We start from the raw sequence: 20735 nt of genomic DNA on the forward strand, positions 1-20735 counted from the left end.
TTCAATATTTGTTTCTATACAGTTGATTTTATAATAATTAATATAACATTAAATTACTATTATATATAAATTAATTTTCATGTATATATATTATATACTATTTTTTACCAATGTGATGCACAATTTAATCATATGACATTTGAAAAATCTTTAATAGGTTTACTTATTTTATTAAAATATGTTATATATTCAATTTTAGATAATTTTATATTAAATTTATATTTTAAATATATTTTTATTTTACAATAAAAGTATAGAAATATATCAATTATAAAATTAAAATAAATTTTAGTCATCGACATTGATATTAATGTTTACTTTGAATCAATTTTAACTATGCAAAATTCAATTAAAATATTAAATAATATGTTAAGTATGAAATATGAATAGAAAATATAAATAAGTAGTCATGAATTACAAAAAGAAAAAAGAAAAAAAGAAAATGAGTCGAAATATGCAAATGGCTCATTCATTGCTTTTCCTCAATTAAGGTCAATTTCTAATCGTCCAGTCTACACAAATTAATAAGGTGAATTTACTATTATTACACATAGTTAACCCTGATGGAGGAATCACATTTAAGTCTGATATAATAAAATTTTTTATTTTATAAAACTATATTTTGATACTATACATAAACTCTTACTCTTTAAATAGGCGAAAAATATACGGATAAACAACTTTCTAATTGTTGCAATAATAATTGTATCAATTAATTTAAAATATCAACTATGTTATAAGAATAATATTAATTTTTAAATATAAGTCGTTTGAAGTTGAGATCATCAAAGGCATCTCCTTTATTATTTTTAAATGTACAAATTTTGTAAATAAAAACGCCAAAAATGTATCTCTTTTGTTTCTGTTTTTTTTTTTAAAATAACATGAAAAAAGTGAAAGTAAAAGATTTGAGAAATATTTTTGAGGGAGAAAAAGTGGGCTAAAAGGAATTCTCAATTTGGTTTTAAATAGTTTGAAAATCCTATTTAAGTAAAAGGACTTGCAAAGGCAAGTCTGAAATTTACACTCCTTACAGTTTTTATTCTTGTGCATTAAGGAAACTCAGAAAAAAAAATTTAATGTATAATCGTTAATATAGTCATTAATATGAGTTAAAGCTTTACACAGTAGTGTCTCAAAGATTTTAAACTTTGCTCTGATAAAAAAGATACACCACATATTGTCTCAAAAAAGTCAATAAACTTTACGATACATTCTTAAGGAGGAGAATCAAAGTGTCAATTATCTAGCCAAATTGACTTTTAAAAGAAAGAAGAATTTACAACTGGTTGAAGCCTTTCCAGAAGACGCTTCAGCATTTCTTAAAGCAAACAAAAAGAGAAATTTTTATATCTCTCATTCTTTTCATGTAACTTAATTCCGTAATATTTTTTATTAAAAAAATTCATTTTACTATTTTTCAAACTAATGCATATTAAAATTATCTAATAAAATTCCAAATTCTAATTTCAGTTATCAAAATGCATTATTATTTTCAAAAGATACGCATACACAATGAATATGTTTTATTAGAGTAGTTAATATACAGTAAAACTTGCCAAAACATTACATATATTTCACCAGAAAATTTGTCAAAATATTAATTAATTAATAAATTCTATATTTCAGTAGAAAATGGCCTAGGATTCAATCACATTTAAATCAAATTGTACTATGGCAAAAAAAAAATCCAATTATATGTGTCCTAGAGTGTCGCTTGTTACAAATATAAGTATGCCCATAAGAAGGTTACTATAATTACATGAAAATTTTGTTATAGATCATAAATACGTATTATTTATAAAATGTGAATTTAGATATTTTTATATTTAATCAACCAAACATTAAAATATTACATTCTATATAAATGAGACATATTAGGTAATGTAACATACCAAAAATCTTACATTCAAATGATCATATTACCAGAGATAATTTTAAATTTCAATAAATTATACAAATTTGAAGTAAAAGAAGCAAATCTTAAACCCAAAGTTTCAATTAATTTAATATATATTTGCATGAGATCTAGAGTCCAACCCTGATGTTTGTAAACACTTTTCTCTTCTCCTATAATAATGTAATTATTCACTATATATATATATATATATATATATATATATATATAAAACTGTGATGAATAAGCCAAAGGGTGCGTTGAGATATAGTGAAGGGTAATGAAAACGAAGGAGGTATGCATATGCATTATTGGGTACATTGATAGAGAGTCAACATCCATGATAGGATTGGATGGTGGCACTGCCGCAACTTTGCTGTTTGTTGTGAAAGTGCAAAAGAAACAAAACCCATGGTGTAGCTCTGCTCAGTGCCTACCAACAAAATCGCTGCACGATTCCATGGGGCAGCAGCACCTCTTCAGTTTAAGATCCACCCCACCCTCTTCTTTTCTAACCATAAGTTTTGGATTGGCCCCTTGCATAGAGAGGGTAGCATTGAATTATTAATTTTTAAATGAAGTCAAAATTGAATTTTCATATATATAAAGAAAATCAAGATATACTTGTCAATCTCCGAAATTTACTCTTGTTTGCAGTAGTAATTTATAAGTGACAATTAAAAATTAATAATATGTTTGATACTTAGTAATTACCAAATTAATGGTCTTTACTATAGGTGATCTGAAAAAGCACTTCTCCACGGTCAAAGTAAAAGTGATTTTGTTATCCAAAAGTTTTCTAGAAAATGTTTTTCCAACCAAAAGCAAAAATTGTTAAAAGGTGCTTTTACAGTTTAAAAAAAAAAAATCTCTTTTTTGAGTGTATAATTACTTTGATATAAATTAAGTAAATAAATATTTACTTGTGTATAATATTGGATTATGGTATATATGATATGGGTGAAAAAACCTATATTGACGATTGAAATAATTAAGTTAGATTTTCAAAACTTTAGTGTTTTAGATAAGTCTCACAATATGAGAGTTTTTCTTTTTAGTTTAAGTTAATTTTTTTATAAATTTTATATAAAAATACAAAAAAAAGATAAAACACCTTTATATTTGTCACTTTTAAAAATAAATACTGTGACATTAATTCAATTCGTTAGTAGTTATAAAACTATATTTTAAATATTTATTCTATTATTTAAAAGTTTGATTAAGTTGATATCACCCATCAATCGTATCTTAACTCAATTGTAAAATTATCAAAAATCCATTATTTTTATAAAGCAACAAATGTTATTTTTGTTATAAAATAAAGAGAGATGGGGAGAATAAAAACAAAGAAAAGATGAAAGTAATAGAGAATATACTTTATTGATCAAAAGGCGATTACAATGCTTCATCATGTTCTCTATTTATATACATAAGAAGTATAGAAGAAATAGAGATCTAATTCTAATAACTATTAGAATTTAAAGTACATTAAAACTTTATATTGATAATAATGGACATCCACTTAATAAGATATTCATAACACTCCCACTTGGATGTCCATTGGTAGATAATGTGCCTCGTTAAAACCTTATTAGGAAAAACCCTGTGCGATAAAAACCTAATGAAGGAAAAAGAGTACACAATCTATAATACGTATAATACGTTGTCTCATTAAAAACCTTACCAGGAAAATCCAGTGGGACAAAACCTCAATTAAGGGAAAAAGAGCGCGACGCGTATTTACTTCTCCTTATGAAAACATCACATATTTTCTCATATTCTACGTATTCAATCTTGAATACTAGTTTTTCAAATTACTATTTGAATATATTTGCTAAACATTTATATTACCATTCTTTTAAAAGTCAAGTGTGAGGGGACTTCGGGGAAATATATTTTGATCTATTTAGGATATTCAACAACAATAATAATAAACTTTAATCACGATTTTTTTATAAAAACACAAATAGATATTTTGGATCACTTTGTAATCCTCCTTCAACTACTATTCACTAAGTCAAATTTACCACATATGTTCAAATTATTTCAATAATAATATTACATGCAAAATCATTGTCGACCTCTTTAATTTTCGGTTCCACATTTTCTCGAATTGACATAACTTATCGAGATATCTTATTTTCATTATTTTAAAATTCAGTTTCAGGTACTTGAATCTCTTCTGAAGTTTTACTGATTAGTTATGTCTTGGGTCTCCTCTGGAGCACCCGTCTCCACTATATGACCATCTAGAAGAATTTTCATCTTTAGAACCGATCAATCTATTATTTATTCTAACTGATTGTCTTATTGGAACTTTGATTCTAATTAAAATATTAGATGATATATAACACTTGGTTATTCTCATTAAGTTTGTAAATACATCTAACATTTAACTTGTAATGAGTTATCCTTATTGAACTTCTGGTTCAAATTACTCTCCCCTTAACTCATTATAAGTTATTATTTATCTCCCCCTAATGTCGGGAAAACTGACAACTCATGTCATAACTAAATATCAAATTAATAGCTCAAAAATATTATAATAAGACTCATATAAAAATATATTCTCAATATCTTATTATGACCCATCTTTTTACATTGTGGTGAAGTAGTTAGAACATATACCGCACATCCAAAAATTGTAAGATGGGAAATATTTGGCTCTTGACCAAAAATCAATTATAATTTATTAGCTTGATGCGACAACATGTAAATCAAAACAATCTCATGCTGAAATAGAAAGTTTTGTTCTCATAAGTAATGATTTAGCTATTAGTTGGAGGCATTTGATAAATAATTTAGCTAACTTATTTTTTGTGTGAACATGAGCTACTGGATGTTCAACTTTTATCCCAATTGACATGCAATAATAATTGAAAACTTAGGATGTAAACTTACCAACATTAGCATGATGAATTATTTTAATTGAATAATCTGAAATTAATTATTTAAACAAGCAATCTTGCAAACGACAGGTTGCGAGTTGATAACGCATGTGATTATTTTGTAGATGCATCTACCAAAATCATATAATATCAAAATCATCCACATGGTAGATGAATGAGCCCATATTTATTTCAGAAATGCAAGACATTAAATCTCAACTTTAGCTAAAGAGTTTCTAAGAATCAATTTTCATTGAGAACAAGCAACAAATGAGAATTTTTTAAATTAAAGAATCTTCTGGTTCTTTAATGAATGTCCATATAAATTCTCAATTAATTTTCGCATCATATATGATCCAAGATTGTCTAACTAGTCACACCAAGTAGTAAATGCATTTGTATTAGTAAACTTCTGGTTTACTTTAACATGTGTTTCAATTGTACTAAATTGTAACAAATTGATAATTTTATTATCATTCTTTTTAATTTGTATCCACATATAAGTACTATTGTGACATTTACTACTGGAAATGTCTAAATCAATGTGAAGTCTATAATGTCACTAAGTTAATAAATATAATTTTCAAATAATTATATGCATTATTCGCTTCAAGGAATATGCCAAAATCTTCAAATGCCCAAAAATCTATTAATAGCAAACTTTGAGAGTGGATCTTATTTTCCAAGTGTACAATAGGTACATAACCAATGCCTTTTCATACATAAGTTTTCTCTCTTGCAAGTTCTCATCAACAAGATTTTACTACGTAATTTTAATTGAGAACTTATTCTGAATATTGTAGAGTTATACTCACAGTTTTTTTTAAAAAACTTGCAACTTTAGGTGCATCAAAACATAATAAGTTTTAGATAGAATTATCTTATTCTATTATTCATGAGTAGATCTTTCACAGTCAAATATTTTGCTTTCAACCCTTTAATAGGGATGATGAAAAAGAATATCACAAAGATTATAAATTAGTAACTCAATCCCTTTATTTATTCATATGAAATATAATATTTTCCTCATTCACAATCTCAATACGAGATCCGTTATGAATATATTTTAAAACCAATGGATTAACCATCACAACATATTAATATATTAGCTCTTCTAGAGATATCGACTAATTTTGTACTATTAAATATTGGAATAATATTTGTTTGCTTTAGTACCAAATAAGATAAATACTTTCTATCTATAATGATAGAATTTATTACTACATTCTCATATCTTTCCTCAACGAATATTAACAAAAACAAAATATCATATGTGGCTAATAATATTTCATATCACATTGATAACATAAGTTATTTTTACCCTTTGAAGAGTTATCTTGAGAACTCTTATTGTTCTATTATTTATGACTATGTTCCCACTTTTAGTGGTCCATGAGTATATTTTTTATTTTCTTTATGTTTACATTCACTTCGGGGAATGCAACAATTCTGGTAAGACATACTTCTAAACGTCTCTATTGATTTTTTTTATTTCATAATCAACATCGTAAACATACATGGATTTTAAATCAGAATTATTCTCCAATTATAATAAATATGATATAATAAATAAAACATAGTAAAATATACCTGAAGATCTTTAACATCATCGTTATCACCTTGACTATTATCACGAGCATCCATTCTGAGATTGAATCTTTCAACATCCTAAAAATTAATTTGTGGGACGAATTTGAAAGATTTTGAAAAAATAGAGAATCATCGTCTGATAACGTGTTATAAAATAAAGAGAGATAAGATTGTAACAACCCGATTTTAGCTAAATCGGAATAGTGATTTCAAAATCACAAATTTGAGGTCGAAAAAATTATTTTTAATATTATTTTATATGTTTACAACATGTGATTATATATGTGTAAAAATTTCGTGAGCTAATTTTATTGTTTAATAGCTCAATTTGAGAAAAAAAGACTAAATCACGTAAAATACAAAAGTGGCATTCTATATGTTAAATGTGTTTAATTGCTATGGTTGATTAAATGTGAGGTCCTTATGATGTTATTAGACCATGGATAGTGGAAATGGACATAAATGGGCATTAAATGGATGACATTAAATGTTTTATAATAAGGTTAATTTAGTAATTTGGTTAAAAAGGTTATAATAAATAAAACAAAGTTAAAATAAGCCTAAATTATCATCATCTTCACCGAAAATTAAAAGAGAAAGAAACCATGGGAGAAAATTAGGGTTTGACACATTCTTGGCTTGATTAATGTATGTTTGAGCTCGGTTTTTAATGATTTCTATATTTTTGTGATCGTTGCTTTGAGTTCTAGCTAGCCCATGCCTTAATTTTAGAATTTATTGATGAATTTGTGAGTTTCTATTGATTATAGCTTGATTTTTTTGAATGTTAATGATGGAAAATGAATAATTGTTGATAGATTTTAATGTTTTGTAAAGTGATTTTTGACAAAAATGTTAAATAAGGATTAAATTGTGAAATTTGTAAATTAAAGGGTTGAAATGTGAAATAAATAAAAATAATGGGCTACTAGGAGTATATGAATAATTCAGCTAGCATTAATTTTGAAAGAAATTGTGTAATTTGTGTTTTTATGAATTGAGGACTAAATTGTAAGAAATGTGAAAGTTTAGGGAAAAAGTGCAAATTGTCTTTTATATGTGTTTGTGGACTAAATTGAATGTGTTTATGAATAAATAAGTTAATTTTGAATTCATATAGATCCTGAAAGAAAAAAATCGGATTTAGATCAGAGGAAATCGAAAGTTGTCGAATAGTCGATCCAGTCCATTTATTCTCAATACATGGTAAGTTCATATGCAAGTAAATATCTTTAAATTGAATTATGCATGTTTAATTGTCATGTAATTGTTATGAATGTTGAACGAGCAACTACGAGCAAGTATCGACAGAGTTACGACCTCTGAAAGTCCCGTACGAACCTTAGGAATAGTATAGGAACGAATGTCATGACATTAGGTTACCGATATGTGATTACATGTAAGACCATGTCTGAGACATTGGCATTGTATTGTGATTACGTGTAAGACCATGTCTGGGACATTGACATCGTATTTGATTTCATGTAAGACCTTATCTGGGTCAGTGACATCGATATGTGATAGTATGTAAGACCACATCTGGGATATGGCATTGTACGAGCTTTATGTGATTTTCGAGTTTCCTTAACGATTCCGAATGGTTCAATGGGCAAAGTCAAGTTGAGAAAGAATGTGTGAATGAGTTAAATGATTCAGGTACGTACGAGATTCATACGAGTATTGAAAATGGAAGTATTTGATGAATTCAATTATGATATTGAATATGTGTACAATGAGAAAGGTTTGTGAACTTGAATGTGTTTAGCTATACTTAGCATATTTAAATTGATATGCAAATATTCATATGATGACTTTATTTGTATATGGCTTACTAAGATTTTAAAGCTTACCATGTTTATTTTTCACTATTTTATAGATTATCGAAGCTCTCGGACTCGGGAAATCGTCGAGGAACGTCGTCACACTATCGATCAACTTGTTGGTACTTTTGAAGTTTTGTATATATGGTATATGACATGTATAAGCTAGTGTCATTTTGGTATGTTTTGAACTTTGAATTTAGCCATGTGAGTTGGCTTGTAAATGGTGTTGTTGATAAAGTTGAATTTGACTTATGTTATGAGTTAATATGTGATATGTGAGGTATTTATGATGCCTTATGTTTTGGTAGACATGATATGGTTATTTTGATGGTTTGATGATTCAGTATTTAGTAAATTGTTAATAATGTGTTATGGTTTGAGAAATGGTAAGTTTTGGTATAATTTAAGATAATGTTTGGATGCTATTTTGGTTTACTAAATGCTAGATGATTTGGGTTATGTATAAATGTGGATATTAGTTAAAGGTTATGTCTAAATGTGGATATTAGTTAAAGTATCAATTTTATTTGGCATGATTTTGGTTGTGGAATTGAATAGTGAAAAGGATGATGTATAAATGGCATGAAATGTGTATGAAATAGCATGTTTTGGTTGTCTATTAATGTATTGAAATGGTACATGAGGAAAGGGTGGCAAATTGGCTTTGCAAATAACCTATTTTTGTCCACACGGGTAGAGACATGGGTGTGTGCCTCAGCCGTGTGCTACACACGGTCATGCTGTATGGCCGTGCGTCCTCTGGGGTACCCTTCGAATTTAATCCAGTATACCCTAAAGGTTTCACACGATCTAGACACACAGGCGTGTCTATTGGCCATGTGTGGGACATGGGCTGGCACATGGGTATGTGGCCGGCCATGTGACCCAAGTCAGTAACTCTTCTAGTTTTCCCACGGTTATGGCACACGGGCAAGTCTTCGGCCGTATGGTGCAAGACAATATGTATGCCCTGCTTTCATACAGCCTGTGGCAGAGGCGTGTCTGGTGGCCGTGTGTGGCATTCGGCTTGTTCACACGGGCTTGTGACCTTTGAATGCTTGAAAATTTTATAAGTTTTCCAAAGTTTGCAAATGTTATCGGTTTAGTCCTAAACCACTTCTAAGAATGTTCTAAGGCCTTGAAGAGCCTCGTAAGGGACAATATGGTTGTGTTCTACATAATTATGACTATGAATGTTTAAAGTATGTAATATTGATGTGATTTAATCGGTAATGCCTCGTAACCCTATTCTGGCAACAGATACGGGTTAGGGATGTTACAGGGATAATAAAGAACAAAGAAAATATGAAAGCAATAGAGAATGTACTTTATTGATCAAAAGGAGTGATTACAATGCTTCATCATATTCTCTATTTATAGGCATAAGAAGTATAGAAGAAGTAGAGAAGAATTAGAGATCTAATTCTAATAACTATTAGAATTTAAAGTACACCAAAACTTTATCTTGATCATAATGGACATCCACTTAATAAGATATTCATAACAATTTTGAAGATATTTTTATCTTTTTATATTTTCATTCAAAGTTTAAAAAATACATACATAAAATGAGATTTGAGCCCAAGACATTTACTATCTCAACTTTATCATTCCAACCAAAACCATATTCAAGGTATGTTTAGATAGCACAGAAGAATTGGATGAAAGTGTAATTACTACCTAGTAATTACATTTTCTTGTAAATATAAAGAATTATAATTCTCTAGACGTGTTTGATTGATAAAGTGTAATTACATCATAATTCCTATATCATGTTGGGTAGTACAAATTGTAATTATAAAGTTTCGTAATTTATATTTAAAAATATTAGCATGATAAAAATTATTCTAAATGAGTAAAAAATTGAAATCAAATCATCATATGTAATATGTTAGTCAAAGAAAGTAGTTGATAATATGATTACTAATAACAATAATAAGAACAATAAGCAAGTATATGCAATTTTATCTAATTGTTCTAGCATTTCATATTTGTTGGTTATTCCCTCTTTAGCTTTTAACGGGTACTTCTTATCATCATTTGAATCTGAATCTTTTTTAATATACTCTTCAAAGTATGAATCATCCAAATTCTACCTACGAATGAAGTTATGAAGTGTACAATATGCTAGTACTATTGAGGCAATTTATGAGGAATGCTAAGGATCAGTGCCCACTATTGTCTGGCACTACTCAAACTCATAATTTGCTTCCATCTTTTTGAACATTTTGTGCAGATACTTTTGTATTTATTATTAGAGAAGAGATTGAATCAAACAATGCTATTTTTAAGGACTCTTCCAAAAAAATATGGGTTGACTTTATGATCCTTTGTATCCTTATGAAGGGTAATTATTTTGTTGAGATTTGGACAGATCTTGATGGATTGAAGTTTGCTTAGTGAAGTTGAATCCATGATTTTAATATGGTAGGTTTGTTTAACCTTAATAGAGGTTTTATTATTGAAACAATTATGAGAGGAGTGCTTAGAGCAGTGCCACGACTAGTGCCCACTATTGTCTACCACTGCTGCTCAGCCTCATAACTTACCTTATATGCACTTGGCAATTTTTATTAACAAATCTTTGGGTTGTAATCTTTATTGATTATGTGGAGGTATGAAAGCTCATCTATGATGTCCAAACTATTATAGGAATATATCTTGAACATTGGTTTGGATTTGATTAAGCAAATCAATTTCCATATTTTGATAAGATTGGATTAGACTAGGTAACTTGGTAACATATCTTGATCCTAAACTTATTGAAGATATTTTATATGTTGATTATCTTGCTATTTTATGTTAACATGCCTTAAACTCTTATATATTGAAAGGTTTTTGTAGGTAAAATGTGTGGAGAATTTTAGCACTTATTTTTTTTAGAACTTGTTTTTTAGAGTGCATTTTGTTGGTAATCAAGTGAGTCACTTTGTTTTTATCTTTTAGGGAAAGTTACAGTAGAGTGATTTAGATCTTAGACGTAAAAGTGAGGTTGCTAATTTGGTGAGTGTTAGTGCTTGTAATCACTTGCCGTATGAGGTGTTAAGATAATGGATTATCTCTCTGGGTAAGAACTTGCAGGAAAACCAATTGCATAAACATATTGAGTGTTCATTGTTTTTCTGCTTTGTTCTTCACTAGTGCCTAAAGCAATTGGCACTACTCTTAAGCATTGCTTCTAGCACTACTCAGTTTACTTGCAATTATCATTTTAGATCTTTCAAGTACGATCCAACCTTATTTTTTCTATGCTAAGGTGGTCTTATTAATATGATATATTTTTAAAAACAACAAATGTCCTTTAAACCACATTTTGAAACTTTGAATGTCTCAAGTTAAAGAGTTCGCAAGCTATTTCTGATGCTTGCGTCTAAATCCATTATCTTAAATGGTATCATACCCCACACTATGGTGCAAAAAAAACTCTTTATATTTACATAACTATCATCTAAAACATTATATTTAGGTTCACAATGCAAACAACCTATAGCTTTGATTATAAAAATTTATATAAACTTAATTTGGAGAAAGACTTATTATAGCCATTTTTATAATAAGTAAATTAGGTTAAAAGATATAAATTTATAGTATATAACCCATTATAAAAAAGTTTTATAAAGTGTACAATAACTTTTCTAACACTTCTTATAAATAATATGATTTTTACTCTAAATTTAGAAAATTACTTTTTACAAACAAAATATGGCAAAAATTATAATTTTTTTATAAATATATATATATATATATATTTTATAATATATAGCATGAACACGTGAATAAGTATATTATAACACTTTTATAACATGTGAATTATTTTTACAATATATATTTTGACAATAAATTTAGGATTTTTGAGAATTTAAATAATTTAAATTTTTGTTATAACTTTATAAATACACATTATTTTTGAAAAACTATCCTATACATCGCTATGGAGCTTTTATACTCCATAAGCAGGTTTAGGGTGTAACAAGGATCTTATAAAGTGTAGTAAAAAAAAAAATTGACACTTTGTCATACTATCAACCCACTTGTGTAGTTTAAAAAACTCTATAAGTTGTGGATCAAATAATAATCCGTCATAATTTTTAAGGTTAATAATATAATTTTAAAATTTTTAGCAATAAACATCCCAAACTCATATGTTTTTGCTTATAATACATATATTTTATAACTTAAAGTTTTATAAAAATAATTTTTAAAGTTAAATAATGTATGAGTATTTGGAAAATCATTGCACAATTGAATTTTGATGTAGTTATTCATGTAATTATTCTAATTTTCATACTATTTCTTAATAACGCAATTGGGGTTCTCCAGTTACACTAAATTCAATGAGACTCATAAAATACAATGGTTACAGAAATATGCCACCTCAGTGTAATTACAATCAATTACACTCAAGTCTAATTAATAGGTGACTTTCAAAACATTACCTTAATTTTAATATTAAATATTTATAAATTTGTTACATAAAATTTTTACACCAACAAATGCCACCTAATAATTGGATTTGGGTGTAATTGTTTGTAATTGCATAAGGATGACATGTTTGAGTAACCATTATAATTGACAGGTACTACCGAATTGGGTTTAATTGGAGCACCTCAACTGCACTTCTAATTCTTAGGGAAGATGAAAATTTGATTAATTACGAGGTAATTACACCCAAATTTAATTTTAAAAGATATCTGTATACAATTTATAAAAATATATTATAAGCATAAACACATATGGGTGTTTGGGATGATTATGACAAAAATTACTTATATTATAAATCCGAAAAAATTATATTATTTAAACCCTAAAAAATTTGAAGTTATGATTAAAAAGTTTATTATAAAAATAATTTATATGTTATAAAAGTGTTATAATATATTTATTTATCAAATTTTATGACCAAGAAGTATGGACATAACTTATTTATGTGTCCATTATATATTATAAAATAATGTATTTGTTCATAAAAATATTATAGTTTTTTTTCATAACCTATTTATGAAAAACAACTTTCTAAAGTTACGACAAAAAAATTATATTATTTATAAAAAGTGTTATGTAAGTTATTGGACAATTTATAAAACTTTATTTATAAAGGTTTTATATTATAAATTTTATATTATTTTTTACTAAATTTACATATTATAAAATGAATATAACCTACTATAAGCCTTTCTCCAAATTAAGTTTATATAAGCTGTTTATAATTAAAGCTACAAATTATTTGAATTGTGAATTTAAATATTATAAGGTCGATGCTAATTATGCAAATACAAAATGATTTCTTGCACCATATAATACTATTTGAGAGAATGGTGGCAAACACAAGCACCATAGAAAACTCTCAAACTCTTTAATTTAAGACATTCAATGATTTGAAACATGGTTGAGAATACATTTGCTCTTCTAAAAAATATTTCTCATATTAACGACATCCTCTTAGTATAAAATTAAAACAAAAATAATGTTTGATCATACTAGCATGTTGCATATTTCATAATTTCAATTATAGGTGAAATTGAGAGAACCATACCTCGAAGACTACATGAAAAAATGAGATCTTGATAATCATAATGATACAAATTCAAATTTAGGTGATGATGAACTCGATAAAAAACCAACAGATGATGATAATAAGCATATGTTAAATATTAAAAAGGAATAACCAACAAATATGTACAACAATTAGATAAAATTGTATATGATGTTTATTTTCTTATTATTTTAATTAGTAATTGTATTATCAACTACTTTTCTAAACTAACATAATACATATGATGATTTGATTTTAATTTTTATTACTGTTTAGAAATTATTTTTATCATACTAATAATTTTAAAAAAATAAATATGTAATGGTGTAATTACAATTTGTACTACCAAGCACGACTTAGAGAATTATGATGTAATTACATTTTGTCAGTCAAACATATTTAAAAAATTATAATTCTTTGTAATTACAAACGAGTATAATAGCAAAATAGACCCTACCTTAATTTTAATATAAATTATTTGTAAAATTTTCCACTCAAAACCATTATTAAATTTGGATGTGCTTACATATTCTAAGTTTAATTTATTTAATTATCATTTCAAATAATATAAAAATATGATTTTTTTTCACATGATGTCCTTTTAAATAAATCATCCTCTCACAGCATTTTTTTTATAACAATCTAAAAAATTTAAAAATTTTCACAGCAATTTTCACAGATTTTTTAAACTCATTTTAAAGATGATCAAAAATCGAATTAAAATACTAAAAATGAGGATTTAGTGGACAAAAATGAACTTTTTCAGACAACAACAACGTTAATGTTAAGCCTAAAAAGGTTGGATTGTGAACTCGATCTTAAGTTGGGGTTTAGATCCACATGAATGGGAGTTTGGTTGGGCTCAACCGACCTATTAATAAGGCTTGTAGCACCTATAGTTTTGGTCCAAATGAATGCTGGATCCTTGATCTTACGTTGTTGGATTGGGACATTGTATTTTCATTATTAAGTGGCAGTGGCAAACTACGAGGTTTCGTTTCAATGATAAAAGCAGAGAGCAAACCTCCAAACCTGTTTCAATAATGTGTCATAATGTTATGGAGTTAGAATATGTTCAATGTGTTATGGAGCTTACATAAGAAGATGTACTTGTTTCTAATAGCGTATATAAGTTTATGCCATCATCTTGATTGTATTGCAGTTGATCGACCCCAAATGATGAATGCTGCCTTTTGCAATTTCCTAGATGCAGAATCCAGCCGTTAACGCACTTCCGATCACCATATGTAAACTGTTTGTCAACAATTATCGCATTCTAAGGCGATCTCCTGGAGTTTCTTCTCAGGTTACGGTGCTCGGGTCACATGATTTTGAGCCATTTCAACAAGGGAAGGAACATAGGCTTCAAGTGGGCCAAGAACAAGCAATATTAGCATGAATTCTAGGATGGACAAGAGCAATCCTTCGGTTTCGAGTTGCTGTAGAAGGATCCAGTTTTGTGTTATTGACATTGAAACTAGTGGACTTTGCAAAGAGGATGGGCGGATTATTGAATTCGCAATCCGGGATCTGTCGGGGGGCAAGAACAGTTGTTTGCACACCCCATGCATTTAATCAACAAATGCAGCACCTTCACATAAAATGAAAAAAAAAAAAAGAAGAGCTCAAAGTTATCATTCAATGCAGATCTTTCGCAAACAGATGTGCTCTTGGCGCTCCATGCTATTGTTGAGAGTCGAACTCAAGACCTCCCGCTTACTAAACGGGTGCTCCAACCGAGCTACAAGAGCCTCGTTGAGAGCTCCTTCGAAAACAATTTAAAGATTCATAACTGAAGTAGATTACATGTAAGGACTCAAAATAGAAAATAAAACATATATTGCTCTTGTTGAGAGTCGAACTCAAGACCTCCCGCTTACTAAACGGGTGCTCTAACCAACTGAGCTACAAGAGCAACTTGGTGCCATAAGCCTGTAATTTTTTTTTCTTATGATATATTAGGTGAGTTAAAATTAGGAAAATTATTGATTAAAATTTTGTTAGTCTTTTACAGCGGGAAAAACTATCCCATAATTGAATTTGGGTACAACTAATTACGTATGCGACGCACGTTTGGATATTCATTGTTACTTAAGTCTTTAATTATATAGTTATGTAATTATAACTTTTACTTAAAAAATCAAATATAAAAGGGATAAAATACAAGTGATTCCTCAAAATCTGTATGAGGACAATGAAACAACAAATGAAGTTGAAAGTTTTGAAAGTGATTGGGAAACAAGATTTACTCACCACCGTTCGTTCCTTTTAAACATTTTCGGAAATATAGTAACAAAGAACAGAACGATAGATTTCATATCCAAACCTTCCTTGTATATGTTATATACACTATATATGTGTGCCGTGGAATAGAGTCGTGTGTCAATACCACTAAAACTTTACCTTTATATATAATAAGTGTTAGTACAAGTAGTGTGTTTACAATTTTGGAACACAGGAAGACTAATGTGTATACAAAAGTCACTGATATTTCACCATCATCATCAAACAAAGTTATTAAGATGCTCTAGCCGTTGACATCTACCTCTTCAAGGCCATCAGCATCACTAGGAAGCTCACCATATGAAATGGAATATCATGCCTATTTCCTTTTTTCCCCCCTGTATCGGCCATAATCGGTGCATAATAGAGCATTTTAGTCACAACCACGAGTAAGAACTACAAATAATGCATGCAATTTCAAGAGCTAATGTCGATACAGCAGTTTGGAAGTGTCTTTATCTGCTGAGGCACTGTGATTTTCTTCCGTGTTTAAGTGGTGAGTTTTGTTATGCTTTAAACCTTAGCTCAACTCCGGTATGTATTGTAGGAAATGAAAAACCTGAAACCTGGATGATTCACTTGTAAAAGCCAAAGCCAGCTATCAGCGGCTCGTAAAAGGGAATTACCTTTTTGAGATTTATGGACTTCATCAGGATTCCAGAATGAAACTTTGAACTTATAAAAAGCAAGTCCAAATGTACGCAATGGTATCTTTAAGGACATTTTAGCACCATGAAACTCCCGAGCATGAAGCTACGGAACCCATCCATGCTGCCACCTGTTCCAATATATAACACATAGTATACAAAGTGACGGTCAGAAATAATACAGAGGAGCAAACCACATATGAAGGATGGCAAGATGCGTACCTGGTGAGGGTGTAGACAGAGAGTGATAGGTTAGAAAGCAGGCATCCAGATTTTGAAGAGTTGGACCCATTGGTATCTATATATAGGAAACCTTGATTTAAAAAAAGAAATTGTCAGATATAACCGAGTTTAAAATCACAATAGCAATTAAAAAGAGCCATATGAAAAAAAGAAAAAAAATACCATGCCACTGAAATCCAACTTGAAGGTGATAGATCACAGCTACTTTTATGTTTTCAGTGACGGAAATCGAGATGCCAGAACAGAAATCTACAGGATGCATGGTAATTAGGGAAATAAGTGGCAAATGCTAATGTAACGAAGGACAAAGGAATACCTTGTCGACCAAAGGCTCACGACTAAATGGTTGATCATGTTCTAAATATTCGAAATTAAGCTGACCAGGAGGGTTACCGCTATCACACTCGTCACTTGATGAACCCCAAAACGATCTATTACTAAGTGACAGTGTAGTCAGTCTCTGGATATTTTGATCTCCAATATTCAGCTGGCTCCGAGCCCCTTGGACAACACTGTTAGCTCTTCTTCCTATTCAACAATCACTGTTGCTACCATCACTACTTGTTTCCCTCGATGATTACGTATCAATCTCCTCTCCAGGCCTCCTATTGAAAAGATGGAAAATAAAATGAAATAACACAACATTCTATTAGCCTAGCATTTCAATTAATGATTTACAGCTGAAGAGAGCTCATCACCTTGCACTCCAGCCTCTATTTATATGTCACTAAGATTAAGGACCAAACAGCATATAGTTTAAAGCAAATCAGCAAAACATTGTGATACCTGTACGAATGGGGTAAATTTTATTAAATTTCATTCACCGATGGTGTCAATTTTCAAGTTTGGAAAATCAGTCAACTTGTGATGGCTTTTTAGATGGGATCCAGGAATTTCTGGGCTGAGATGTCTTCATAGCATTCGAAGATCTATCACTTAATTTCGAAACGCACTTCAAACCAATCGATTTTGAGTTCGGTAGCTCAAGTTATGATCATTTTAGTGAAGATTGCACTAGCAGAATTTCTGGCCGGGATTATTACAAATATTAACTAGTGTAAATACAAAGTGTTAATAATTACAAATTGTACTAATCTTCTTCACATTTGTCGCCCTCTTCGGCGGAGGATGACTCACCCACTATCTTCTTCCTTTGAACTATAGCCTGCATCTCCTTACGCAGTTTTTTCCATTCAATCCTTGTAGGAAAAAAAAAGATGTCAAAAGATCTAAGAATGTAATGCACCATGCTCAGGCTAACTCCATGCAAGTTAAGGGGACCATAAGCCACCTTTATACTACCTACAAGGACATACCTCGCATTATGTACGTTATTAACAAAGGCTTTCTTGGCCCCTTGTATAAACCTTGTAGAATACCACCTAATGATCAAACTTCAAATATTCCAAGTTAAACTTAGCTTGGACATCCTTTACCACTAAATCATTTTACAGGTTCCTAAGATTGCTCTTTAATTTCTTGATCCTCACCTCCAATTTAGGAATCCGAGTCTGAATAAGACAAAATTTTTGCAAGTGGGTAAGGTTGCTAATATTAATTTAATTCCTATTGTAGTCTTGCTCTTTTCTCCAGTTCTTTTTTTTTTCCTTCTATAAGTCTTGGGAGAGCTTCCAATTAACTTGCTTCAGCTGTTCATTCTCTGTCAAATAAATGATCATGTCTTAAAGGAAAATTTAAAGATGATGCTTCCTGACGAAAGATGACTTGAAGTTTCCCTTTCTTTCTCTTAAGAGGCAAATGTATGAATTTACTTGAGCTTCCTGAAGACAATGAAAGCTTCAGGAGAAAGCTCCGATGGGACTAAGGCATGGGAATCACTAATAAGAGCCATACGAGCTTCCTAAAGACAATAAAAGCTTCAGGAGAAAGCTCCGATGGGACTAAGGCATGAGAATCACTAATAAGAGCCATACTTTCTACAAAATAGGAAAATATGTTAGAGAAATGAAAAGAAAAAAAGTTATATAAACAAAAGCTAGGCTTGCACATACCTGCATTAAGAGTCTTCATAGGGTCTTCAATGATATGCTCTATCCTTTCTATAGATGATATAGTAGGAAGCTCAACATTCAAGTGCTGATGTACATGCTAACAAACAAAGTCAGAAGGTTCCTTCAGCTAGCTTTACTTGATAATATGTTTTGATATAACAAATTAAAATATTTTTAAATAAAAGTTAAAGTTGAACAAAATTGGAAAAATGATAAAATCAAGTTAAAATGGTTTTAATTGAGTTAACAATTTTTAATCAAGTTAAAATTATTTTAAAACAAGTCAGTATTACTTCAGGGTATCGATACTTTTTGGCCAAGTATCGATAGTTTTCAAAATATCGATACCCATTCTAAAATTGATACCAAATTGATATTTTGTCTTCAACCAATTCAACTAAGTATCAATTCAGTATCGATAAATTTCATATGGTATTGATAAAATCCCATTGGCATCGATATCTTTAGCTCCAACGGTCATTGAACTTTGTATTAAATGTAAAAATTATCGATACATTGTTTGCAAGTATCGATACTCATTCTTGCAGGTGGATTTAATGATCTAGTATTTTCATCCCTACGACTCTATTAACTTCGACAACAATCCCAATGGTTGGAAATGAATTAGAAGGTATAAATACCATCTTCCAAAGGTCCTACAATAATAAGAGAGATCATTAAGCTTAAAGTTCAATCAAAACAACCTTAGTGATGAATCTCTTTGAGAGGGTTGAATTTTAAGGTTTGGGTAGAAACCTTAAGGGAGTTGCAATCTTAAAATTTTGGTTAGAAATCTTAAGGGAGATTGTAAGGTTAAACCTTGTCCTCAAATGTTAGCAAATTAGCGAATTTGGGAAAATCCTTAGTTGTGGAAAGCTAAGTTAGTGGAATAGGAAATTGAGGCTGAACCACTATAAATCATTGTGTTCTTTGTTTCATATTCTTTACTTTTACTTCCACAAATTTTAAAAGGCCAATTCGTCCCCCTCTTGGCTATTTCTTGTGATCAATTGAACTAACAATTGGTATCAGTGCTAGTCTCCAAAGATGGTTTAATAACCAAGAGAAGATCCTCAGAGAAGCTCAAACGATCATCAATACTTTCTACAAAAAAGACATACACTTCCGGGTCACATTTCTATAAAGAATCTCAGTCCATCTTAAAGCCTCCATACTTTAATGGAGTAAATTACTCTTATTGGAAGACAAGAATGATACTTTTCATTCAAGTAAATAATTTTGTTATATGAGACATTATTATGGATGATCCTACAATTTCATTCAAACAAGAAGGATAACTTTTAGTTCCAAAAAGCAAGAAGGAATGGAATAAGGAAGATAGGAGAAACATTCAACTCAATGCCAAGGCAATGCACATTCTATTTTGTGCACTTGGTCTGGATGAGTATAGTAGAGTTTCTTCTTGTTCAAATTCCAATGAGCTATGAGACAAGCTTAAAGTCACCCATGGAGGCACTAGCCAAGTGAAAAAGTCTAAAGTTGGAATCCTTACACTCAACTATAAAACTTTTAAGATTAAGCCCAAAGAGGATATTAAGGAGATGTTCGATCAGTTTACAATAATCATAAATGGATTGAAGTCTTATGGAAAGATTTATCCAAATGAAGAGGTGGTAAAGAAGATGCTTCGAAGTTTACCTATATCGTGGGAAGCTAAGGTGATTGCAATTGAAGAAGCAAAGAATTTAAAAACATTAACTTTGGATGAGCTCATTGGTTCTTTGCTTACACATGAGATGAGACTCAATGAAGGGACCAAAGAAGAAAATTTTGTGAAGAAAAAGGTTGGTATTACTTT

The 20735-nt window shown here is 29.6% G+C and overlaps 1 protein-coding gene and 1 non-coding gene across 2 annotated transcripts; both read right to left on the reverse strand.

Moving 5' to 3' along the window:
- Nucleotides 1-15572: 15572 nt before the first annotated feature.
- TRNAT-AGU (transfer RNA threonine (anticodon AGU)) lies at nt 15573-15646 on the reverse strand. Its single transcript has one exon. It is a non-coding gene; the product is annotated as a tRNA-Thr (tRNA).
- A 477-nt stretch (nt 15647-16123) lies between these two features.
- Nucleotides 16124-18922, reverse strand: LOC108487865 (uncharacterized). The gene is given in 10 exon segments (XM_053020302.1): nt 16124-16767; nt 16852-16958; nt 16961-16974; nt 17067-17107; nt 17109-17153; nt 17221-17432; nt 18042-18103; nt 18221-18286; nt 18677-18765; nt 18917-18922. Coding segments are annotated over 10 exon segments (870 nt in total). The 3' UTR covers nt 16124-16539.
- Nucleotides 18923-20735: the final 1813 nt, after the last annotated feature.

This window comes from Gossypium arboreum, chromosome 10 (assembly GCF_025698485.1).
Source record: "Gossypium arboreum isolate Shixiya-1 chromosome 10, ASM2569848v2, whole genome shotgun sequence".
NCBI lineage: Eukaryota > Viridiplantae > Streptophyta > Magnoliopsida > Malvales > Malvaceae > Gossypium > Gossypium arboreum.